This window comes from Felis catus, chromosome D2 (genome assembly GCF_018350175.1).
Source record: "Felis catus isolate Fca126 chromosome D2, F.catus_Fca126_mat1.0, whole genome shotgun sequence".
Taxonomy (NCBI): domain Eukaryota; kingdom Metazoa; phylum Chordata; class Mammalia; order Carnivora; family Felidae; genus Felis; species Felis catus.
Genome location: NC_058378.1, coordinates 85987598 through 86013662, shown reverse-complemented (window position 1 = coordinate 86013662; position 26065 = coordinate 85987598). Strand labels below are relative to the sequence as shown.

The following is a 26065-nucleotide window of genomic DNA, read 5'->3' as shown; positions in this document are numbered from 1 at the left end:
CACAAATGATAACGTTTCCTCATTTTTTATGACTAACAGTCTATTATGTACGATTTTTTTCATCCATTCATCCATCGACGGACACTTGGGTGGCCTCTGTGTCTTGACTGTTGTGAGTCGGGGTTTGAGTGCACGTAGATCTGTGAGTTAGCGTTTTCGCTACCTTTGGGGATAATTCCCCGAAGTGGGCTTGCTGGATCTCAGGGTAGTTCTATGTTTAAGTTTTTGGTGGGCCTTGCACACTGTTTTCCTCGGTGGCCGCACCAGCTTACATGCCCACCAGCAGCGCAGGAGGGCTCCCTTTTCTCCACATCCTCGCCGGCACCTGCCATCTTATCTGGGGTTGATGGCCGTTCTAACAGGTGCGGGCGATGCCTCATTGTGGTTCGGGTTTGCATTTCCCTGGTGATGAGTGGTGTGGGGCACCTCACTACATACCTGTTGGCCTTTCATGTATCTTCTTTGGAGAAATTTCCATCGGGATCCTTTGCCATTTTTAAATTGCATCATTTGGGATTTTTATTCGTTTGCCGTTGAGCGGTAGGAGCTATATTTCTTTTGATATATATTTTGGATATAAGCCCCTTATCAGATATACGGTTTGCAAATGACTGTTTTTCCCATTCTGCAAATTGTCTTTTCACCTTGTTGATGATTTGTCTTGCTGTTTGACATGGTCCGCTTGCTGGTTTTGTTCACATTGATTGACCTTTAGGTACGATTTCCAAAACATATCTGCTTTCTTCTAGGTTCATATGGTTTCAGGCCTTATGTTTCTGTCTTTAATCCACTTGGAGTTAATTTCTGTGAGTCGTGTAAGATATGGGTCCAGTTCCGGGGCGCCTGGGTGGCTCAGTTGGTTAAGTTCAGGTCATGATCTCGTGGTTTGTGGGTTCAAGCTCCACGTTGGGCTCTGTGCTGACAGCTCGGAGCCTGGAGCTGCTTCAGATTCTGTGTCTCCCTCTTTCTCTCTGCCCCTCCCCCCATTGAACTCTGTCTCTCTGTCTCTCTCTCTCTCTCTCTCTCTCAAAAATAAATAGACATTAAAAACAATTTAGAGGTGCCTGGGTGGCTCAGTCAGTTGAGCGTCTGATGTCGGCTCAGGTCATGATCTCGCAGTTTGTGGGTTCGAGCCCCGCGTGGGGCTCTGTGCTGACAGCTCAGAGCCTGGAACCTGCTTCGGATTCTGTGTCTCCCTCTCTCTGTCCCTTCCCCACTCACTGTCTGTCTCTTTCTCTGTCAAAAATAAATAAACATCAAAAAAATTTTTTAAAGATAGGGGTCCAGGTTCATTTCTCCAGTTATTCCAGCACCACTTACTAAAGAGACCGTCTTTTCTCCACTGAGTGTTCTTGGCTCCCTTGTGAAATGTTAGTCGACCATTTATGTTTGGGTTTGTTTCTGGGCTCTTGGTTCTGTTCCATTGGCCGATTTGTCTGCTTTTATGCCGGTACCATACTGTTTTTGTGAGTAGGGCTTCATAGTATAGCTTGAAATCAGGAAGCGACGTATTATTCCTGACAACAAAATCACACGATAATATAAACGTCCCCACACTTTCATCTACAAAACGCTCTTGCGTTTAGCCTCTGCTTCTTTGAAAACATCAGCAGTTGCTTTGCCATTTATTGCTAAGAGGTCACCCTCATTGTAAAGAACAGGTTGAGTTTATTAGATTTGCCAGGCAACACGTCCCCGAGGCCATGGAACTTGGTGCTGAGTTACACCGGCAGGTCTGTCTCTGAGCAGCACAAATAGGTGGTTAAACACCTCTGGTGAGAGCATCTCAACATATAGATCCTGAGGGAGAGAAGCCACAATTAATAAGAAACATTTGCAGAGGCCTCCGCGGTGTGTCGACTTCCACAAAAGTCGACTACCTCATTAAAGTGATACATGCACCCAAAAATACACTGTTTTGACCCTGAACATCTGTCCTAGAACAATATATGCAGAAATGAACTTTATTGGCAAAGCATCGTTTATGTCATGTTTCTTTACAGGAGGCAATGTCTGTTAGGACGGGGGATAGTAGTGAATATGGCAAATTGGAGTGTCACGTCTAGTACCTGGAAGACAAGACCCCGATTACTAATTGGACGTGGGTGAGCCATTTGATGGTAGGGGAAGTGTTCATTTTGTAAAGCTCGCGACAAAGCTGTGCTTGCGCTGTGACGGTGGCCGGACCACGTGGCCAGGAAGCTGCTGATTCCTGCAAAACAGAAGACCAGCGGTGCTCAGCTGGGGAGGCCGTGGGGACATTTTGATACGCTTATTCACTCCACCTTATAAAGTTTCTATAATGGGCTTTTATTATCAAGTAAGATCATATATTCAGGACAGTGGTTTTTTGTTTTTTTTCTGTAACTCCATACATGGCAATGAGGACATACCACGACACCCTTGTCAGAACGGCCAAGATCCAGAAGAACACGGACAGCAAAGGCCCGTGAGCATGAGCAGCGATAGGAGCTCTCGTTCACTGCTGCTGGAGATGCAAAATGGTGCAGCCACTTTGAGAGACCGTCTGGCGGTTTCTTACAGAGCTACATGTTGTCGTACCACACACGGTCCAGTGGGCGCACTCCTTGGTATTTGTCCAAATAGAGAACTCGCGTTCTCACACATGTTTATAGCTATTTTATTCATAATTGTGAACACTTGGAAGCCACCAAGATGTCCTTCAGCGGGTGATGGATAAGTAACCTGTGGTCCTTCCAAACAGTGGAATGTGGTCCAGTGATAAGAGGAAAGGAGCTATCTTGGCCATGAAAAGACAGACGTCAAAGATACGTTGATACGTGGACAAAGCCAGTCTAAAAAGGCTACATAATGTGTGGTTCCAAATATAAGACATTCTGGAAAAGGCAAACGTACACACAGTAAGATGATCTGTGGTCTTGAGGGGTGGGGTGGGAGGAGGGATGAGCAGGCAGAGCACAGGATTTTTGGCAGTGAGACCCTTCTGTGCAACAGGGTGGAGGTGAGCACATGACATTATGACTCACACGTGTGCAGCACAAACAGTGAACCCTGCTCTAAACCAGGGGCTTTCCTTCATAACAGTGTATCGGTGTTGGCTCCTCAGTGGCAGCAGGTGCAGCAGCTAGCAGAAGATGGGGTGATAGGGAAGCTGGGTGCAGTGGGATATGTGTGAACTCCCCGTACTTGCTGCTCAAGTTTTCCATAAACTTGAAACTACTCTATAAAAATTAAATTTGCAAAACTTGTATATGCCCGTCAAAGGGAATGTGAAAAATACGGAAAGACAGAAACGAAGACAGACTCAGGAGGGCCTGGCAGAGGGCAGCCAGAACCCAGCTTGCCCTCTTCTGTCTGTTGCCAACGAAGCAGCCGGGACGATGCATTAAAATGGAAGTCAGAGCATGCCCTCCACTCCGCATCATACCCTCCCGTCATTGACGCTCCGACCTCCACGCCCCACCCCCACTCACATTTTCTCATCTCTGTCCCTCCGCTGCACCTGCCTGATCACCTTGCGGCTTCTGGAACACAATGGCTAGGCGCCTGCCTCAGGGCCTTTGCACATCCTCGCCTCTCCCTGGCCTGCTTGTCCCCTCTTGCCTCCTGCAGGCTGTCACCTATGGGTTCCCGTCCCAGGACAGACCTTCCTGACAACGCCGTGTGAAGATGAAACCCACCTACCAATTCCCAATCCTTTCTCCCTGCTTTACTTTTCGGCATTGTGCCCATCAACCTGTAACAGAAAGCAAATAAACAAGGAAAACGTATTCCGTGTATCGTCCCTACCTGGGAGGTGTGGTCCCTGAGGGCAGGTCTTCTATCTGTTTGGTTCACTGCTCCGTCCCTAAGAGCTAGAATATGCTTGGCATCTAGTCAACCAAATATAGATTTGTTGACTGAATGGTGTAGAAATAGAAATGATTTTGTAATTTGCTTTATTTACTGAGCATGTTGTGGGTCGTCCCCTGTGGCACTGAGTGTTTCTCCTTGTGTGATTCTACTGGCCGTTCAGTGTCTCACTGAGTGGATGTACCGTTGTTTATACAACCACCTGCCCTTTGCTGGTATTTCTAATTTCTCACTACAAACCTTTATCTGAAGACGTTGGACATGTGGGCGGATTATAGGAAGGGAAACATTAGATCAAAAGTTGTGATCTATATTAACATTTTAAAAACATGTTTCCAAACTGCTTTCCAGAACTGGAACCATCAATGTAAGCTGGTAGCTGCAGAATATTTCTTAGAAACCACAATTATTTTAGGGACCAAAAGACTTTACAGGAACAAAACAGATGAGCATAGGGGAAGGGAAGTAAAAATAACATAAAAACAGGGAGGGGGACAAAACAAAGAGACTCTTAAATACAGAGAACAAACAGGGTTGCTGGAGGGTGGTGGGTGGGGGGGATGGGCTACGTGGGGGAAGGGGCATCAGGGAGGACACTTGTTGTGATGAGCACTGGGTGTTGTGTGTAGGGGATGGATCACTGGAATCTCCTCCTGAAACCATTATTGCACTAGATGCTAACTAACTTGGATGTAAATGTAAAAATAAAAATAAATAAATAAATGATAAATAAAACTTTACAGGAAAGGCACAGACAGAAGCAAACTGTCACCGTTTCCCAGTTACGTCAGGACAGACAACAGACGGCCTGAATTCCAGGTTTGGGGCCCGACCCCTCACGAGGAGCCATCCAGGCTGACGGGGGTATCGAGTTTCTCCGCCACAGAGGCTGGGCAGGTGGCAGCCTCGGGGAGCAGCTGAGCCTCCCCACGCCGACCCACAGCTGCGTCCCACTCCGGGCCCACCGCCCGCCTTTCTGTGCCCCTCCCGGGCCCTCTCGCGGCTCCGAGTCACTGTGACCTTGTCGCCAGGAGCCCCGGTTGTGTGTGCCACGCGCGTGCACCGCAGCAAAGCCACTTCTCTCCAGGGCACGCACGTCCCCTGGTGACTGGGCTTTGTGCCTCTGAACGTCGCACGGCAGCGTGCGTGTGCTCTGTGCCCAGTCGACGTTGTGACAGGTCGGGAACCATCCCATGTGTTTCTGGGGTATCGGCTTCTGAGAACGGGGTGCGGGCTGCTCGTGTTCCCTGGGCGCTCGAGTGTGGCCCGAGGAGGCGGTGCCAATCTCTGGTGGCCACCGGGCACCTCCAGGCTGACCTCCCTGTCCCTCTTCTGCAGGTGGTGGTCCCGACAGCCTCAAGCCCGTCGGCAGCAGCCCCGCCATTGCCATCGCCGCCGCCGCCGTGCTGTCTGTGGAGCCCGAGGGACTTGGGGGCCCGTCCCCCCCCAGCACGCAGCCCTGCCACTTCCTGACGTTGGCCCCCATCAAAATACCCCTGCGGACCGCCCCCTTCTCCGGTAAGCACAGAGCACGGGCGCTCGGCGCCTGGAGCCGGTCCAGAGCTCACGGTGTGGGGAGCCGGCGGGAGCCGCCTGCCTCCGGCCGCAGAGCCCTGGACTCCCGTGCCCGCGGCCCCCCAGGCAGGGACAGTCGGTAGCGGTCGTACGGGTGCTGCTCGTCGTCAGATTGCACAGATGGACCCTGGTTCCTTCGAAGAAGCTCTTGCTAGGCCAAGCGGGGCTTTTTCTGCCGTAAAGCCTAGCTCGAAGTCTCCGTCTGGACAGACGAGGCTTCCCTTTACCAAGGGTCTCTGGGGAGTAGCGTAGTGACTCACAGTGTGAGGATCCCCAGAGGTTTTCAGTTTTGGTGCACGGGGCTCGGGAGGAAGCCCGACGGCACGCCGGAAACTAGTTAAGCGCCTGAGTCTGTGACACACAGACGTGCAGTGCTGGCCGCGCCCTCCCCCGGGCCTGCCGGCTGGGCTCGTTCCGAGCACAGGGGTGGGGGGCTTGGGCGGTCCCCGCGGCGCAGGGCTGACCGTGAGGCGTGCGTGGCCGTGAAGGGTCTTGGGTTCCTTAACCGTGGCTGCGCGCTTCTTCCGGAAGGTCTTCGAAGCGGACGTGGGGCTGGTAGGCACTCCACCGTCCCCGGTGGAACCCAGGTGCGTGTTGAGGGGCTCGGGAGGGAGACGGAGGGCTCCGGGTCCTGGGCTGGCTGCAGCTCCGTTGTCCGTGTGTGGTCACAGCTGTAGGTGTGTCCGTTAACGGTGACCAGCGGGCCGTGTGTCCAAGCCACCCGTGGACGCGGGCTCAGGTCCTTCCCTTAAATGTGGCAAGAACAACATTGATTCGGAAGGACTTTTAGGAAGGACTCAATCTTGAGAGCTGGTACTGCTACTCCAGTGTTGGGTTCGCATGTGATAAGACCTGGGTAAAAATGGTGGGGCGCGTGGGTGGCTCAGTCGGTTGAGCGTCTGACTCTTGATTTCGGCTCAGGTCATGATCTCACGGTTCATGGGTTTGAGCCCCGTGTCAGGCTCTGAGCTGACAGTGTGGAGCCTGCTTGGGATTCTCTCTCTCTCTCTCTCTCTCTCTCTCTCTCTTTGTCTCTGCCCCTCCTCTGCTTCTGCTCTCTCTTTCTCTTAAAAAAAATTAAAAAAATATTCTGTGTTCTAATATTAATCCTCTGCTAGAATTCTAATTTTAGCATTAATATCATCAATTGCTAGGTTATTGCTAATAGGAAGCATCACTAGATTGTGAGACACACACACACACACATGCATCCAAGTTCATGGTAGAAACAGGAAAACCCCCTAGTTTCGTTCTTTTCCCGGTTTGGTTTGCTGACATTGGTTTTGATAAGTCTAATGTCGTCTTTTTACTAGACCTTTGGAGCCCGTATTTCCCTACCGGCTTGATAAATTAGTTGGTCGGTGGGACATTGTACTCTCAAGAACAAAATCTTGTTTTAGGCTGTTAGTGAACACGCATTGAGGGTGTGATGGGGAAAATAAATAAAACACATAAATAATCTCTTGTGTGGAACATAATTTACAGTTGTGTCAAGATTTCAGTTAAAATCCATCAGTCCATTGGCATTCATTAAGGATGACTTCGTATTTTCTGAGAAAATTAATCTCAGAACCAAAACCCACGTGCCCCTGGGTGGCTTCACTTTCCATGCCTCCTATGATTTATAAAGTGACATAATAATTAGGTGTCTTTCTGTGTTTGCATTTTATAAGGCCCCGTAATCAAATTTGCCATAACGCGTATTCAGTCAGGAGACCAGCGGCGACATTGTCTTGTACGTAACTGCCAACATGTACCGTCGGAAAGTGGGAAGGAGGGGCGGCACTCCAGAGATGGCTTCTCAAACGGCCCGTGGCATTGATCCCCAAACCTCACGCTGACGCAGAGGGGCTGGCGAAGGGGGGAGGGGGATGAAATACAGTCAGGGGCTGGTCCGGACGCATGACGCCCAGCTCTGTGCACCGCTGGGCGACCGTGGAGCTCTGTGCACCTCCCTGGAGCCAGCGTGGGCGTGGGCCTCCCTGGGCGCCCCGGAAAGCAGGGTGCTGGCGAGACAACACCACCTAGCAGTGTTGAGCTGGCGGTGTCCCCTTGACGTCAGTGAGCGACACTGGCCATAGCTGGGGTGAAGCCTTTCCAGAATTTCCCTGAACGCTTTCTGGGAAACGCAGCTTAGAGGCACCTGAGCGGTTCGTCCCTCAGAACCCGTCTTAACCACAGTCAGGAACTCCGTACGGTGAGGTTCAGTGAGGTTGAGGGACGTTCTTGGTGCAGGCTCAGGCGGCCAGCTGGGACATTCCCAACACCCCTGACGCAGGTGACGGGGTGGGGGGCACGGGGACAGGGGGAGGAGGAGGAGGTGTCCCGTCAGGGCCGGGTGGGGCCGGCGGGGCGGAGACAGAGCAGCAACCCCAGCAAAGCAGATTTCACAGACGGAGACAGATGCACTTATGTGTGAAGCGTGCTCCATATTGAAGCCGATTTCATAAAAGCGTGGGAATTTTCCTTCATCTGCTGATGAATAACCTTGTTTTTATTCACAGCATTCCCATCCGGTAAATGAGCTAGACTACTTTAGTTATGCTCTTGGCTCGGTCGTGAAAGCCAGAGAGCCTTAGGGGCCCTACAGGGGTTAGCTTTCCGTTCTCACCTGGAGGTCGGTATGGGGTTTGACAGATTTTGGTCACTATAAGTCGGGGGGGGGGGTGCTCCTGGGTCTGGGGGCAGAGGCCAGGGACACTCCCCACCCCACAACCCCCGGGGCGGCCCCATGATACGGAAGTATCCGGCCCAAGGTGGTAGTGCTTCTGCTGGGAAACCCTGGATTATATTCTAGGACCGCACTTGACGAAGCGTGAAAACCTGCACTAGCGTGTGACTAGGCTCCCCCGGGAGAGTCAGGGACGTAGTAACTGAAGGAGCCTGAAGGAAACAGGCTGGTGGCTGGAAAGACGATCAGCCAGAAGAGCCGCACTTGGTTAAGTGCCTTTGACGTGGTTTGACGTTTCGAGGGAGACACCGTATTTGAAAAGCCCCACGCGCTGTTCCTCCCCAGTCACAAACGGCTGTTTCCCTCCAGACTGCTGCCTGCTCGCGCGGCTCAGTGGGTCCTGGCCGTGGCTCTTCGCAGGGCCCGCGCACTCCTCGGGAATCCCCCGGGCCGTGCGCCGGCCTCTGTCACTCGTCTGTCCCCCTCCCTGGCCTGTAAGTCCCCCTCTCCTGGCCCCGCCTGCGTCTGCTGAACCCGTGGCTCTGGGCACCGCGTCCTTTGGCGGCTTCCCGACGTGGGCGACCATCCTGCGGACCGCGCGTGGGCGCCTTGAATACCCACAGTTCTGTCAGCCACGCAATCGGCTGCTTCTCACACAGGTGCTCCCAAGTCACGGGTGACTCACGGGGCGGGGAAGGCGGCCTGGAGACGTGACTGTCCCGTCCCCGATGCTGGCAGCGCGGGGCCCCTGGATGAGGGCGTGTGGCAGCTGGAGGGCCAGCAGAGGCGGGCGTCCTCGGTCGCCTCTCTGTGGGCTTGCAGCTGAGTGCTGCTTGCCTCCCTCCATTCGTACTGGCCTTTATGTGTTAGAGCGCAGGGGAAACTGTACCTTGTGTTCCATTTATGGAGACCCTGGGGTTTCTGGGGAGGATGAGGCACCCCCCCCCCCAACCTGCCTGGAGCCTCCGTCCTCCGGCCACGTGGGGCCACGGTGCAGCCGGGCTCCACTGGTGTCCCTATTTGAGGAAATAAATGAACTGATTTTTTTTTTTTTTTTTTAACGAATGACGGTAGTTATTTTTAAACCTTTGCCACCATTTTGCAAGCATTCGAGTGAGAAAGGTAAAATATGAGTGATAGTTACGGTCGCTAGCCGAGCGGATGACGATCGAACACAACGATTAAAAAGCACCATCTGCCTTGCAGACCATTTACCACCTGTTCTTTTGCTTCCAGAACTATTTAGTGGTTTAAATTTCACATTTTGTCCTGCCACACAGCAGCTGGGAAGTGACTGTTCTTTCTTCTATCAGAAACGCCCCGCCCGAGCTCTGCGACAAGCCAGGAAAAGCCGCCACGCCGCCTTTCACGGGGCTGTGGCTCCCCTCGTTAGCGGTGTGTGCAGATGCTAAAATAGGTTCATGACAATGACCTGGCCACTGGGGAGGAAGCCTTTTCTTGTTTCATCCAGGCATCGTTTCCTCCTTCACTGTAATCAAAAACGTCACGACACCTATCAACATCTTAGAGACTTTCAGAGACAGAAATACCATCACGACGAAATTGCTTACACCCCAAAGTGCCTGGGACTCATTGGCTTCTGTGAGAAAGACGTACGTGTTTGTGATACAGGGATCGAGATGCTTTTAGCAGAAAAGGTATTGGATTTGAACAAACAAAAAGGCTTTGTGTGTAGTGTGCTATCCACGGTGAACTCAGGTCAAGGGTCCAGCTACAAATGGCCAAGTTGGCGACATGAGCTTTGCACACATAAAGTGCAGATTTTCCTGAAAGGACGTCCCACGGCGGACGCCCGGAGGGCCTGGGGTCTGGAGGACCTGGTTGCTGTGGCCACAAACCGTAGCACGGGCACGTCGCCTTTGCGTCAGTTCCTTCCTGGGCCTTCCCACTGCATCTGGGAGAATGGCACCGTTGAAGCAGCATCCGTGGCCAGTGGCCATCGGAGGCAGGGGGGCGGCACCTGCTCGAGGGCTCGGGAAGGGACCTAGAACCCTGAGGTGCCCTAGAGAGGGGGGCGGCCGGTCCAGGGACCCACCCGCAAGGGTCCCTGGGCTAGGCTGCTCCGGCCTTAACTCTCAAACAGCGTCCTCCCGAGTGCGTGTGCTCTGGAGAAGGTCCTCCCCTGGCCTGTTTTCGCCCCGGGGCTGGTCCCCTCCTGCCACCCACCCTGAGAAATGCCCGACTCTTCAGCTCCATTAGCTCAAGTTCACTCTCGGTTTGAAAGGAAAAATTGGAGATCCGTCGCACATACAAAAGCACGTGTGTGTTTATGCCACGCGGAAAGAACGCCGACACAGTAGCACCCGCAAATACCTCCCTCTGAGCCTGAGAACGTAGATGTGTCCGTACCCCTGTGCCCCGGAGCCTCGACTCCCGACTGCCCCGGGGCGAGTACTCTGGACTGTGTGCCAGTCGTTGCTTTGACGTTTTTAGAAACGTGCTTCCTGTGTATGTGTTATCTCTAAACGTGTGTCGTGTAATTTAGGCTTTTTTGAATTTTACGTAGATATCATAATTCACGCGTTCTTCTGTGATTGCCTTTTTTGCTCAAAATGACGGTTTTGTTGTTGTTTGTTTGTTTGTTTCAGTCATACCAGGATGCATGTGCTCATAATGCAATCGCGTCCCTTAGGTAAAGCCTTCCGTCATTTGTGGGAATCCGCGTAATGCGTCCGGTGTCCCGGTGCTGGTGGGCGTCCGGGCTGTTTTCTGAAATGCCAAGCACAGTGGCCTTCTCCCGCCTTCTGGAAGCACTTTCCTCCCCTGCTGGTGTTCCTAGGGGGCGGGGCGCTGTGCACAGGACTCTGCAGGGTGCCAGACGGCCTCTCTGGCGTCCCAAACCCTCTCGGGGATACTAACTCACTCAGCCTTGTCTCCAGGGCCCGTTCCTCCCTTGACCTCAGCGTTGACGGATCTGCTTTCCTACTGGGCACCTGCACTTTCTGATGGATGTCTCAAACTGCATTTTCCTATGAAGGAAGTATTGATTCCCGACCCATGGGCCTGCTCATAAAACAAAACCGAACTCGAGAATGTGTTCCTCCTGCTGGGTTCTGGTTAAGCCTGCTTCTTCCAGGGGACCCGCCAGTCTGCCCGACTGAAGGGCGCCCTTGGCTCCTCCCTTTGCCTGACCCCTCACGTCCAGCCCATCCGCCGTTGCCCCTCCTGAAGCCCGCGCCCAAGTCCGCCTTCTGCGTTTGGGCCAGCGCCACCTTCAGACTGTGGCTGCTTCACACAGTCTCTGCTCCCAACGCGCCCTTTGGCATAAGCTGTTTTCCACGCGGGAGCCTCAGGTGGCTTCTCAGAAATATGTGCCAGACCAAGCCTCCCCTGCCTGAGACTCCCAGGAGCTTGGAGCAAACTCCAGACGGCTGTCCGGAGTCTCTGGAACCCACCCTTTGTGATCCTGGCCTGTGCTTTGGCTGCCACTTGTGCCAGTCCCCATTTTCCGGCCCTGCCTCAGGGCTTTTGCACTGGCCACTCCCTCTGCCTTCAATGTCTTCTACACATGGCTGGTTGTTCCTCTGTCATTCAGGCCTCAGGTCTGAGACCCCCGGTACCCCATTCTGCAGTGTTTGTAGCATTTCTCATCATCCAGAATTATCTGTAATGTCTGTTTCTGGCTTGTTTTCTCTCCACCCTCCAACCCTGAGTGTCAGAGGGCAGGGGCTTTGCGTGAATTATTCACTGTGAGTCTAGAACCAAGGCCAGTGCTCAGGGCGGAGCTGTCTCCGTCTTTGCTGCACGCGGTACACCCAGTAACAGCGTGTTGTTCTGGAGAGGTGACAGTCCGCTCTGACGGGGTTCACCCCGTGCCCCACCCCGCCCGACCCAGGCCTCACCCGCAGGGTCGTGACACGGGGAGACTTCTCCACGCCGCGGGCTTTCTCAGCACTGTTTGGGCCAGAGAAGTGCTCCTTACATCGCTCATCAGCTCAGCATTAGTGGTGAAGGACTTCAAAGCAGAGGCCGTGCCTCAGTCGCTACATTCTTGTCAGATCTGAGTTTCCTGAAACCCCAGACTTTCACCCTGAAAAGGCTCCTGGACCCCATGCAACCCATCCTGATCCTTACAGCTGGGAGGCAGCGTGGGGGGCTGGTGAAGGCCGCCTCACCTACGTCCCGGTGCTGGGAAGGGCAGGGCAGCAAGCTCCCAGCCCGTCCCGGAGCCATCAGTCCCACCTTCCCGGCAGCCACATTCACACCCTGTGATCCATCGAGCCATTTTATGCTAAAAGTCGGTGACCAGGACTCCGGCGGTGGGGCTGTCAACCGGATCCAGCCCTGTGGCCAGCCCCGTCTGCACGGGGGCCTTCACCGGCAGGCTCCAGACCGGGCAGAGGACGGTGGCCAAGCCACACTCACACACAGCGGTGTACGTGGTACAGACCCTCTGGTGGGCCTGGTGATCTTCCAAGGGCTCTGTCTTTACAGGGGACCCTGGAGGGACTGTGGGAAAATGGGCTGGTCTGAGCCAGAGGAGTGAGACGACAGCCACGTGTCGGCTGTTGCTTTAATGGAAAACCTCCTCCAAGGAGGCCTGGTGGCTGTGGCCACAAGCCAGCGTGTTGTCTTCGCGTCGGGTTCCTTCCAGGGCCTTCCATCGCATCTGGGAGAGCGGCACCGTGGAAGTAGCATCCGTGGCCGTGGCCAGTGGCCACCCGAGGCAGGGGGCGGTGCCCGCTCGAGGGCTCGGGAAGGGGCATCGTGCCCTGACGTGCCCTCGGAGGCGGCCGGTCCAGGGACCCACCCACAAGGGTCTCTGGGCTGAGCTGCTTTGCTCTCGACTCTCAAACAGACCCACTTGGTGAGGAAATAATACCAGGGCCACACAGACACTCTGCATGAAATGTATAGGCACCAAGTATAATTATTTCAGGGATTTGGAAAGTCCCAGGAGAACAGCATTGAGGAGGATGAGACGAAACGTCTCACTCTTATGACTTTCATTGTAAGTCACATTTGTGACCACATAGTATCCGCACGTCCCCTGATTAAACCCTGATAGTAGCCGTTCCAGCAGCCGGATTTCTGGCAACCTGAGCCATCTGGAACACAGTAGAAACTGAGGCGAAAGGAAGGAGGAAGGAAGTCCTCCGAGTGTGGGAAAACAGCTGTCGCAAGGTGCGTGCCTTCTCCTGGCCTGGGAGGCGGCCTGGCAGAGCTTGGGTGGGATCTGGAGAGAGCAGAGGGGTGGTGGAGACCCGGGCTGGCCTGAGTGGGACTGCGGTCACGGGAGCGGCAGAGGGAGGAAGGGCTGGGTCATCCTGGGGGGGGAGGCAGGAAGGGCAGGTGTGGGGAGGGTGGGATAGAAGAGTCAAAGTTTGCCGTCAGTGTGGACAGGCTGACCCACGGCATTGGACTTGGGGGCCAGGGCACAGGCTGTCTGTGTAGACGCTGGGAGAGCCCTGTGGCGGTGAAGATGCTGTCCACGTTGTGCTGGGATCCCCGGCCCTGAAGGATGCGCGATAATGGTGAGCGGGGCTCCGGGACGTGCCCCTGCTGAGTGTCAGCCCGCTGACGTAATGAACTGGAGAACTCTGGCCAGTCCTCCACCCTCCACGGCAGGAGTAGCTGGGATGTGGTCCTCACGCCGTCCCCCAGCGCAGGGCCGGGCTCGCGTTGACCCCCGGTGCAGGGCTGGGCTCACGCTGACCCCCAGAGCAGGGCCGGGCTCGCACTGACTCCTAGTGTAGGGCCAGCTCACGCTGTCCCCCAGCATAGGGCGGGCGGTCTGCAGGCTCAGCATGGTCCTAGGTCCTGAGAGAAGTGTGCTCCTGGGAAACTGCTAAGCCAGGAAGGACGCGTGCTGTCGAGACACCCCGACAGTACTTGAAGTTCTATAAAGGCTGGCGATGGGGAGTGTGAGCTACTTACCCCCAGGAAGTCGGCCAGTGGCCTTGCAGTCTCCCTCTCGGGGTGGGGGGGGTGCGGCGGGGGTCCCATCACCGAGCGATCGTGAGCGAGCCCTGCTTCGATTTCCTCCCTCCTCCCAAAGCAGTGGGAGGACAAGCAGTGCTCGGACTGGGTCATGACTGACCCAAGACCCCGTTCCCCGCCCAGTGTGGTCTCCCTGGTTCCCGGTTCCCAGGACTCGGCTGTCGGCCGTCCTGCCATTCGCGGGTGCGCCCACGGCGGCCAGCCACCCTCTGTGTGCTGAGCGTTCCTCAGGGGCCAGCATGACGGTTTAAAGGTTCTTGCGGGCACATACCCGCCGCACAAACAGCCTGTCAGGAAGTGCCGGACCGCAGCCTCCTCCCCCGGTGCGGTCCCTCCCGACCCCAGTGGATTGTCGCTGCACCGAACATCCGGCCGGGCGCTGCGGGCTTTGCAGCAGACCCATCCAGAGGGAGTAACGTGCTAGTCGACGTTGTCACCCAGTGAACTAGTTGATCGGGGACCCCTGTGGGCCATCGGTCATGAGATTGACACACAGAAGGCGGTGGCTCTCCCCGAGGCCATGTGGGCCGGCAGGGTGCCCCGGGAAGCAAAGTGCAGCTTGGTGCTCAATCCTTAGCCCGTCTCGCCTGAACCCAGAGGGGAGACAGAGGGGGAAGAGAGCAGACTGACACCCTGAGCCGTGCGCCGCGCTCTGCTGGGACCCTATCTGCTGAGACCGTCACTCTAGCTGCTGGGGGCTCACCCCTCCCCTCGGGCAGACGCCCACGGGCAGGACCCTCGTCCTTTCCCTGATGTCTGTCACTCCAGCTGGCGGCGGGGAAGGGCTGGCAGCCATGTGGGTCCCAGGCCCTCCTGACACCGTGTCCCCCCCCGTGCAGTGGGGCCCATCTAGGGACGGGCTGCAGGACCACCTTTGTGGCAACGGGGGACCCTCGGAGAAGAGCAGGCACGCAGGGTTAGAACCGCAGCCTGACGTCTAAGTGCTGTGCTTCCCACCTGCTTTTCTGTGGCCTTTCCTCTCCCTCCATCCACACCCCAGCCCATTTCTGGAAGTCCAGGGGAGTGCCGACCTCGTCCGCGGCACCTGCCTTGAGCCCTGTCTGCTGCCAGACCGTTTCCAGGCCCCGTACTCTTATCCTGTGCCTGCCTCTCCCGTCCCTTACCTGGTAGCGAATGGCTCACAAGTCCAGACCTGGACTCCCCCGGTGCTGCCTGCACACCCGCTCGGGCTCAGATGGCTCATGTGCACACTCACGGCAGCGGCTCTGTGTCTTTTCCAGGCAGGAGACTCGGCAGCCGGAGGAGACGCAGCGACTTCCACTGGTCAAGTTAGGCGGGATTGTTAAGATTATACCGCTTCATAAAATAGCCCCTTCCCTGCTTGTGCAACACGCACAGACCGTGGTCCTTTCCCGTTATCCGTCCTGGGAATACAATCTTGCCCCGAGAAGGAAACAGCCCGGTCATTATGTTGCATTTCCCCCTAAAGGCGTCATCGACGTCTCCGGTCTGCTCAGATCCCTGAGCCCGTGGCACCCGCACGGCTTTACTCAGGGAATGTGCTCCTGATTCCTTCGCCAGCCACTCAGTGGTCTTCAGAAGCCATCTCGTTTGCTCTGTGCTGCACAGAAATTGGCAGATCTCCTGTGCCATCCAACATAAGAAAGAGTTCCAGGCACGGAGCCTGAGAAGGACCGTGTAACCCACTCTCGGGGACTGACCTTTGTACCGGCCGGGAAGCTGCCCGGCGTCACCATTTGCTACCTGTGGTGGGGAGGCCCTCCCCCCTCAAGGGGTGAAGGGAGGGCGTGGGTGTGGAGCCGGGAGGAGCAGCCCCTCATCTTGTAGAAGAGGCTGACAAAGGGTCTGGACCGTCAGCCAGCCCTCCCCACGCAGCCCAGCCCAGAGAGCTTTCTGCTCTCTTCCCCGGTCAGGTCAGCTGGTGGCGCCCACAGGACACACGTCAGGTCCCTCCCTGGTCTGCTGCACCTGGGCGGCCCCGCCGTCCCCTTGGGCAGGAGGGGGCTCCTGCCGTCCCGGCCCCTGGCCTGGGAGCCCTGCTCCTTCGTGCTGGTTTGAAGACCTCCGGGTCCTTGCTCAGAAACATCTCCCACGGACAACTTCCGAAAGTCTGTCTTCCTTTATGAGTGAGGCTGATGTGCAGTTTAATTGAATTTTCACACGTGAAATTAACCATCAGCCACTTTGCAGTGTGCGCCTCGGTGTCCTTTATGGGTCGCGTGCTGGGTCCCCAACACCGCCGTCTGGTTCCAGAACGTCTGCACCCCCGGAAACCCCTGAGCTCGTTATCAGCCCCTTCCACTGCTGCCCCGCCTATCCCTGGGCGGCCTCTGAGCTGTGGTGATGGGTTCCATGTGATTGTAGTCAGTGTGTGACCCTTTGAGACCGGCTCATCCTGGCCTCGGAGAGTAAGTAAGCTCGCTCTCTCTCTCTCTCTCTCTCTCTCTCTCTCTCTCTCTCTCTTCATTCTGGAAGAATTTATGTAGGATGGAAGTAATTGGTTTCTTTCTTTTTTTTTAATGTCTTTTATTTTTGAGAGAGACACAGAGACGGAGTGTAAGCGGGGAAGGGGCAGAGAGCAAGAGAGGGAGACACAGAATCCTAAGCAGCTCTAGGCTCTGAGCTGTCAGCACAGAGCCCGAAGTGGGGCTCGAACCCACAGACCATGAGATCATGACCTGAGCCAAAGTGGGATGCTCAACCGACTGAGCCCCCAGGTGCCCCTGGAATGGTTGGTGTCTTGAAGGGTGACAGAATTCTCCTATGAGTCTATTTCATCCTCTGATTTTTCTTTATTGGAAGAGTTTTAAGTAATAATTTGATATTTTTTTCTAACCGCGTGACTAAGTTTTCTTTGTTTTCTGGAGTCAGTTTTGGAATATGTTTCTTTCCTGGAATTTGATCATTTCTTCTAAACTTTTAAATTTACTGATATAAGGCATTCCCAGGCTTTCTGTCTCTCTCTCCCTCTCTCCCTTCCTCTCTCGCTCGCTCGCTCGCTCTCTCTGTGTCTCTCATGATTTTTAAATTTCTGTTGTGCCTGCATAGAATTCACTTTAATAAGACAGGCTTTGCTGTAGAATGATCAGCCTCGCCTTTCTGGGAGCCCCAGCCAGTCTGCTGTCTGCCTCCGGGGTGGACGTGCCTGTGGCCACCACCCGCTGTCCCCGGCTGAGCCTGTGAAGACAGGGACACTTTCTCCTTCGCTTTCTCTCTCTCCTGCTTCACACAGACCCACCCAAAGTTTCCTCACACGATTTGGTGGGAGGATGGGGAGGAGAGAGAGGCAGGTTGTGTGCGTGAGACTGTGGCGGTGGGGAGGGAATCGGGGGAGCAGAACAGCACCCCCCTCCCTTGCCGGGATGTTGGAAGGACCAAGCAGATGTTGGAAGGACCTACGGGCCACCAGAGGCCTGTTGTGAGCATTCAAAGGGGTGGAGCCTGGGCCCCTCAGAGACGGGGCGTGGGGAGTGGGGTCTCAATAGGACCTGGGAAAGTAGAAGAGATTCCAGGGCGCGAAATCCAGCCCCCCAGCAGGCCAAGTCCATGCCGAGTCCGTGACTGTGGGCTCATGCCACGAGGAGCCTCAGTGCCATGGTCCCTAAGCACCAGGCCTGGTCCTGGTGGGCTGCGGGGTGCGGTCACTTCCCACTGCCCAGAGGAGCCGTGGAATGAAAAGATTGCCACCTCTTGTGGGCAAACTGGGCCGGGGTTAATGCTGGGGGCCGACAACTTGTGGGAATCCTCTCTGTCAGTAGTTGTAAGGAGTATGTGGCACGTCACCGTGCGGTCCACGGACTCTCAAACCCTGGGTCAGAGGGGGGCTCTGAGGGCGTGTCCCTCTGTGTCTCCTGCACACAGCCCAGCGTTAGGGGCACGGGACTCAGCCCCCAGGGCGGCGGTGTGCAGGGCACGTCCCAATCACCCCGGGCGGGGGTCCCTCACATTTCAATTCTCCCCCCGCCCCGCCGAGCTCCTTCTCCCCTTTCCCTTGGCCCAACCACTCCCAGCCCCGCCTCTGACTCCAGTTACAGCAAGAAATGCGCCCACAGGGTCAGAACAGCTGGTCCATCCCTTTATAGCTGTGACAGAGCCCTGGTGACAGTGGCCTCCGGTCTAGCTGCTGGGAAACCGAAGGCATCTTTTTGTGGCTGTTGTCCTTTTCATTATATCCTTCATAGATTTCCCCAATTATTAAAGTGGTTAATGCTCACTTAGAACACTTAGAAAATAGTCAAGAAGCATAAATGAGAAAATTAAAATTGCCCATAATCCCTCGGCCTCTGAGAACCGTTGACACATCTGTTTTCCATGCAGGCAGTGCGGGACAAAGCGGGATTAGCCTGTGTGTGCAAAGGTGCACCCACTTCTCAGCACTCACCGCTCCCCTCCACGTCCTCACGATCATGCTCGGTGCAGCCGCCGGGTCGGTGGCTTTAGCTGGACTGTCTCTAAGAGGGTCGTTCGGGGGCCACGCGGTCTCCACCGGCTTCCCGTCGGGCATGCAGGCAGGATGTGTCCTCAGTGGACTCAGCGGGGGCCCTGCTCTGGTCCGCTCGCCCTCATGGTTAAGCACATAGTAGAGCCACTCTGCCCTGTCCTCTCCTGGAGGCTCTGCCGGCCCAGGAGCAGGTCTGGGTGCGGCGTTCACGTGGGCATTTGGGCAGGTGCACAGCCGTCTTCACGGGGCGAAGACCAGTGTCTGAACCATCCCGCAAGCGAGGGCGGAGTACCGCCTTCTGTCCCCAGGCGCTCATGTGCCGGGCACACAGCTGGTGTCCTGCGATGGTCTGGAAGGGCAGGAGGACGCGGCCTGTGTGGCCTTCTCTGAACCCACCCCCAGCGTGCACCAGCCCCGCAGCCACGGTGGCCAGCGTGCCCGCGTGAAGCAGTGCTCTGCGGTTTCCAGTAGAGACATAGACGGTTTGGTAATTTATACGGGGGGACCAAAAGTTCCATCTGAGGCTTTTCAAGGACTGAAATTCGAGGGGTGCCCGGGGGGCGTCTTTGAGCGTCCGAATCTTGAGTCCAGCTCAGGTCACGATCCATGGGTCATGGGATCGAGCCCTATGTCAGGCTCTGCACTGAGCACAGAGACTGCTTGGGGTTCTCTCTCTCTCCCTCTGCCCCACCCCTGCTCACACTTTCTGTCTCTAAAATCAAAATTAAAAAAGAACTGAAACTACAGTAGTACCCATGTTTCGTTGCTGGAAAGGACCCAGTGTGTGTGTGTGTGTGTGTGTGTGTGTGTGTGTGTGTGTGTGTGTGTGTGTGTGTGTGTGTTTTTCCCTTCCCTGGAAAGGACGATTCTTGTCCAGGAGCTCGCAGACACTAGACTGTAGCCAGCCAGGTGGAGGCCGCTGTCGGGGTCTCACAGGTTCAAGCACCGTGTGAGCAGGAGGCTCCGTTGGCCCCGTTTTCTTTAGAAGCTGGAAGTGGCACCTGCTGGGTCGGCAGGGACAGCCGGAGGAGGTGGTTCCTCAGCAGCACGGTGTAGACAGGAAATCTCCACTTTCTTGAATGAATTACCTGCTCTGTTCCCTGCTCAATAAACCCCCCGCCCCAGTTCTGGGCACCTGCTGTATTCCCAGTGCGAGGCTAGGCTCCACGTGTGCAGTTGTGAGCAAAGAGAGGAGATGTCTTCCCCCAGGAGGACGCTAAGTCGGGTGCCCTAAGTCAGGGGAGTTGCCTCGCAGACCGGGACCCGGCCCCTCTCCGCACCAGCCAGTCCCGCTGAGGGCCGGCCCAGAGCAGACGGTGCTCCCGGAAGCAGACTCTGGATGCAGGTGTGGTGCGAGCACCGTAGGGGGAGAGTATCAGGGTGCAGAGGCGTCTCCGTGGGGTATAATTCCTCTCGGCCGCGGGGGCTCAGGCTTGCTGGGGACTCGGGCGGACGTTCCAGCATCTTCTTCAGGGCGTTCCCCTCAAGGCTCCAAGGCGCTAGGCTCCCTTCCATTGACTCTCGCCTGCGTTTGGTCCAAGGGCAGTTCTGGCATCTCCAGTTTCATGGCATTCCTTCCAGGCCTGCACCTGGGCCGAGACCACCCTCAGCCCGACAGGCCCAGGGCCGAGAGAGACTTAGCGGGAGCAGGCAGCGGCCATCGGCCTGTGTGGGGGAGCTGCGCCCTCAGGGAATATGGTGGCACAGCAGGTGTGGCCGGTGGCCCAGGGGAACGTGTGTGCCCTGGGAACAAGGTAGGGCGGTGACATGAAGCTTGGATAAAGCCTGGTGTTTCTAGAGGGCATAATTAGTAAGGGTTCCAAGCTGGAGACACAGAGACCTTTCTGCCATCTTGGAACTATGACCTTTCTGGCCAGGGGCAGGGCCCGGGCCTGGGTGGCGCCTGAAATGGTGGTTTTTGTAAAAGGAATCCCCTTAGTTCGCGAGGAGTTGAGATGTTGGTGGGGGCCCTCCAACTCTAGACCATTCTTCAGGGCTCTCCCCAGGCTTCTTTTGTCCTTGGGACCACTGTTCTTGAACGAGTGGGCAGTGACACTGGCCCAGATGACACAGGGCCAGAGTGGACTTGTAGATGATGGCTACACAGAGAAATGGGGTGCAGGGTGGAGGGTGTTACAACTTCACAGCGGGCTCAGCCCATGGAACCATCCGGCCCATGATGGGTATTCGGTGAGTGTCCGTTGAATGACGGGGCAGCCTGTGGGCATAATCACCGTGGAGAGCAGGGCTAGGTACTAGCCCACGGCGGGTCAGGAACCAGGCTCGGCCCCTGGCCCGAAGAGCTTAGTGATGCTAAGGCTAATGGCACAAAAGGGACTCGGGGGTCCGAGTCTCAAGGGCTCTGCGAGCTTGGTCACAGCACTCCTCTCCCTGACATTGCTTTGCTCAGTGGTGAAGAGGGACGCCAGGGTAAGGGCAACCCTGAGGGGGCTCCCTGCCTCCAAGGGGCCACGAGTCCACAAAGCAGGGTCCATGCATCCAGGGGAGCAAGACGCAGGAGCCAGACGGCCTCCGAGGTCGGGGCGGACACGGCCATGGCCGCCAGGTGCAGCCCCTCTGAGTGTGTCCGCGACTTAACGTTCTTGCCCCAGCCCTGTCAGTTCTTCGCAGTAATTAACTGGTCCCGTGGAGTTGTCATTAAGTTACTTATGTGACTTTGGACAAACAGCTGTGATAATGACTTGAATAACATGCTGGAGGCTTGGGTCAAGTAGGTGGTGGGGGTGGGCAGGGGCCCGACTTTGCGCCGACTGAGGGGTTCACTCAGCAGGCTGGTCGGCGGGATGCTTGTGCAGGAGACGGAGTCCAGAGTGGCATCGGTGATCTTCCTGAGCGTCAGGACCCTGTGGGAGCGCCATCCATCCATCAGGGCGCCTGGGCTGCGTGGACGTGGGAAGGCAGACCCCGGGACCCCGAATTCCTGTAGCATCAGCCTGCTTCCCTCTCGTCTTAAACAACATTCCTCCAAATATGTGGCATATGCGTGCTGGTTTCAGCTTCTTTCTCTCTGATTTTATTTTATTTTTTATTTTTTTTTTTAGTGTTTATTTACTTTTGAGAGAGAGCACAAGCGAGGGAGGCACAGAGAGAGAGAGAGGGAGACACAGAATCCTGAGCAGGCTCCAGGCTCCAGGCTGTCAGCACAGAGCCTGATGCGGGGCTTGAACTCAGGAACCATGAGATCATGACCTGAGCTGATGTCGGACGCTCAACTGACTGAGCCACCCAGGTGCCCCAACTCGGATTTTCTTTTGAACGTAATCCAAGCAGACATTGGTTCCACTGAAATTGCTTGTATTAGGTAACCAAGACCCGGATTTTCCAAAATCTCAGTGGTGTGGTGAATACTTAGTCCTACTGCTATTGGCTTGGTATCTACATTTGCAGAGTTAATCACTTTCTCCTTGAAATGGCTCTGCCAGCGTGCCCCCAGGCCGTCCCGCGTGCAGGGCTAATCCCACCTTCCCGGATGCCCTTCCTCCATACCTGGTGTTACTCCTGTCAACTGACCACCCTTAAATGCCAAGCTCCCCCAGCTGGGTCATCGTTTCCTACCTTCTAGACCCGTACTTGGCTTCTCCAACACAAGCACCTGCGCTGGTGCAACTTCCAATAAAATTATTCAGCTTCGGGGCTAAATTACCACGTCTGCATTGTTGCCCCAAATTTCTGTCCTGGGACGCTGGACCATTCCCCACTTCCCGACTTGTGCATCCAAATGTCTACGTGACGTTCCCCGTTGCATACTTAATAACCACCTCGCACTGAACTGATCCCAGACGGGGCCCAAATGTCCTTGTAATGTTATCAAACAAGCTCACATTTTTATTGTACTCATTCTTCTCAACGCAGCATCTGGGGGAAAATGGAAAGAGTATGGTATAAAACACGGAAGATAGGTTATGGGCAGTGGCTGAAGGGACAGGTGGCAGGAGGCTTACGGCGTCCTTGTGTTAGAGTTTCATGGCCGTTGAGGTTGTGCCCTCGCTCCTGGAGGGGATCTGGAGACTGTGCTAAGAAACCTGTGGTCTGACAGCATGTGCACAAACCATCCAGTCTGCATTGATTCTGCGTATATAACTGTCCCTTTCCATGCGCTGTAGAATTATCAAGTTTGTTGAAGATTCACTTACTTGTGAAAGTATACATGCAAGATGAAGAAGCCAGTGACTAAATGAGCAGAGGGTCTGAGTAGACGTTTCTCCGAAGAAAAAGACATATGGATGGCCAGTGAGCACATGAGGAGATGCTCGGTACCATTAAGTCATCAGGAAATGCAAACCCAAACCACCATGAAATCCAGTGACAGAAAGGAGAATATTACAGGTCCTGTAGGGTAGAGGGACGGTGGGGAGGGTGTGTGGAAGCGGGAAGTGATTGCGAATGGGTACGAGGGTGACAGCATTCTGAAACTGATTGAAACTGGTGGTTTCAACAACTCCATGAATCTAGTAAGGACCACCCACTTGTCCAACTCAAGTGGGCGAGTTTTAGGGTACGTGAACCGTGTCTTGATGAACCCTTTATGGGAGAGCAAACAGTGCAGGGGCTCGTTTACTAGGCAGCCCCCACGGGCAGCTCTGCAGGGGGGCGGTTCACGGCCCTGCGCGGCCCTGTGCCGGGATCTCTCTGGGGTGAAAACCGCTTCAGAGCCCAGCAGTTAAACACCCCTCCTGGGGAGAGTGCAGGAGCACTCTGTCAAAGCGACTAATTTCAGTAATTTTCTATGTGAATGTTTCCAAGTAATTTTTAGCTCTTTCCTGGTAGCTTTGCAAATTTGCATGACTGTGGCCGTCATCGTAGCAGAAGCCCAGGGTCCGCGGGTCCTGCAAGGGAAGGTCTCAGGTCTCAGTCCCTCCGCTGCCCTGCTGCATTGGCCTGGTCGTCTTGAGGTTCCAGCCTTTTCCCCAGGATCAGGCAGTTGGGATGGGGGATGGGGTACAGGCGAGGGCCCGTGGGGGTGGGGGATGGGACACAGGCGAGGGCCCGTGGGCCTGGGGGGATGGGGAACGGAGGAGGGCAGGAGAGAGGACTCAAAGGCAGCGCACGCCCCTGCAGCCCTGAGGCTGGGGTCAGGAAGAGAAGGTGCTGGGTCTGGGTGAGGAGGCCAGGTTTTGAGGTGTGGGTTCTTGTGCAGTTAACACGGGGAGGGGATCCTGGGCGGCCCTTCCTCTCCAGGCCCTCGGGGCACGAGTCATGGCCTGGTACAAGGTGAAGCCGGGATGGTCGTGGAGGGGGACCCGCGGAAAGCGAATCTGGTACCCGGTGTGATCACGCGCACGTCCTCAGACACGTTAGTAACTGGTACATCTGTGACTTTGAAAGTGATTTCATTAATTTCCCAAGCGCGTATACAACTATTTGCATTATTTGGCTCGTGTGTGTCGGATCATTTTGTAAATCTTTTTCTTGCGGCGATGACACGGGAAGGTGAGGGGTGTTCTGGTTCTGTTTGCAGCAGGGCCGTCCCGGCGAAAACCTCCGGGAGGCCTTTGATGTCTCCCGGAAGGAGTGGACGCCGGGAGCCCCTGCTTTGCCTTGAGAGCAGGGCCTGTGTTTGTCACGGTGGCTGTTTATGTCCCTCCAGCCCGAAGAGCTGCCCTGTGCTCTGTGTTAGGGTCCTGCCCTCACTGCTGGGCCGGGCACTGCCTGAGCGGAGCTGAGGCCCCGGCGGGGACGCTTGTCAGCTCACGCTGCTCCCATGTAGCAAACTCCTCAGTCGGGAAAAGCTCGAGCCAGAATGAGGTCCCCACCCACCGAGTCAGGGGTCCTCAGCCCAGAGCGAGGGCTCCCTGGCCCCCAGCCCTCATTGACACGTGAGCTCTGTCTCCCAGGCTCCTCCCACGGACGGTCCTCCCCACTCACGGCTGCGGGTGACACCCCAAAGTGCTTGCCAGGTCAGGATGACGTCTGCTTCCTGTGGCACTTTCTGGAGAGCGATCCGGCTGCTGGACCCCAGAGCGGGCATGCTGCTGAGGCTGTGGACCCTGGATTCACGTGTGTGTGCAAATACGTGCCAGGATGTGGGTGCCAGTAAGTGTGAGCTGTAGGGTGCGTGTGCAGGCATGAGGGTGTGTGCGCGTGGGTGTCACACAGGGGCCCGGGTGACCTCGGTGATGCTGGGCATGGGGTAGGGGTGGGGGACGGGGGGAAATGGCTGTGAGAAGTGGATCTGCGGGTCTGGAAAACAGTAAGGGGACAGACATGGGTGGACCAAGGATGCGCTGTGGGGAGAGGGTGTCACAGATGACCCGTGCTAACAGTCCTTTGTGACATGACGTTTTAGTCCTGCCTGTCCTCAGGTGACAGGCTTGGGTCTGTGCCCCAGGGGCTCGTCCAGGGGGGTTCTGTGGGCCCTTGAGGTCGTTTAAGGGAGTGAGTCCCCAGGCAGGAGGAGAATGAGGTCAGATGACGCTGATTTATGTGCACGTGTTGCAAAATTCGACAACGGTGAGCAAGAGAGCACAGATGTGATTTGCTACAGCTCATGCATAATCATACTTAAGTATATAAATACTTAATTTACAGTAATTAATAGAAATGAATTTACACACAAGACACTTTGCGTCTGCCCGACACAAGGCAGGTTTGAGGACCTCCGTGTCGGCTGCTGCTGCTGATGGAAACGTGCCATTCGCTGCGTGTGCTGTGGGGGCACGGAACTGCCCGTTTGCGTCTCGTCTGAGAGGTGCCGTGACTTTGCGCCCCGACATCCATCGGCTTGGGAATTCGCGAGCGGTGGGTGGAGACGGTGTCAGGAAAGGGCGTTAGTTGGTTATGTTTGAACACGGACTGCTGGTAACCACGTCCCTGGGCTGCGTCACTGGCCGCCAACCGCCTGCCCGCAGGGCCCTGAGAAGGACAGCGTGTGGAGGGTCTGCGGCGGTGAGGGCGTCTGGCCGGGGGGTGGTCCCGCCTGAGGGCAGAAGGTGGTGCCCAGGCTCCCCTCTGGAAACACCCCGTAGCTCTCCCTGCCTGTTTCCAGGGCCCCAAAAAGCACAGGGCGCCGTCCAGACCACGAGGCTCCCAGCCTACAGCCCCTCGGGCTCCAGCATCAGGTGCTGGCCTGCTGCGAGAATGCCTCCTGGCTCGGCCTCTGCGCCCTCACCAGCACGTCTCTCTCCATCACTGCCCAAGCCCAGCACTCGCCGCGTCTCTCGGGAGCCCCACTCCCCTGTCCACGGTGGTCCTGGCCAGCTCTTGCTTGCCCTCAAACCTCCAGCTGGTGTCACCTCCAGAAAGCCTTCCCCAGTGCACCTGCCCCAGCCTGGCCCCTGCGCTCAACTTACGTGCTACTCGTGCCCCGGACAGCACTGCGCCCACCTGCCATCGGCGAATCGTGCAGGGCTGCTCCCTGCCAGACTGGGAGCCCCAGAGGGCCCGGCTGAAGTGTAACCTCCCTCCTGCCGGGCGCGGCCCAGCACCGGGAGGTGCCCCGTCAGCATGGTGGCCAGGATGGAGATCCTGTTGGGGGCACCAGCACCTCCTCCCGGCAGTGGCTCTCGGGCTCAGGAGCGTCAGAGTCCAGACATCAGTGACGCTGACAGCCAGCCCCTCAGCCCGAACCCCTGCTGAATCCC

The 26065-nt window shown here is 56.0% G+C and overlaps 1 protein-coding gene and 1 long non-coding RNA gene across 2 annotated transcripts in view; one reads left to right on the top strand and one right to left on the bottom strand.

Annotated features, from left to right (window-relative positions):
• The window catches only part of TCERG1L (transcription elongation regulator 1 like), a 194164-nt gene that overhangs the window by 35274 nt on the left and 132825 nt on the right, over positions 1-26065 (top strand). Inside the window, exon 4 of the mRNA XM_023241116.2 lies at positions 5173-5352. Coding sequence (XP_023096884.2) covers positions 5173-5352 — 180 coding nt within the window. The remainder of the gene's footprint in view (positions 1-5172; positions 5353-26065) is intronic.
• LOC109492792 lies at positions 1577-24482 on the bottom strand. The gene is made up of 3 exons (XR_002736994.2): positions 24351-24482; positions 2070-2212; positions 1577-1800 (listed from the first exon to the last, which is right to left on the bottom strand). It is a non-coding gene; the product is annotated as an uncharacterized LOC109492792 (long non-coding RNA).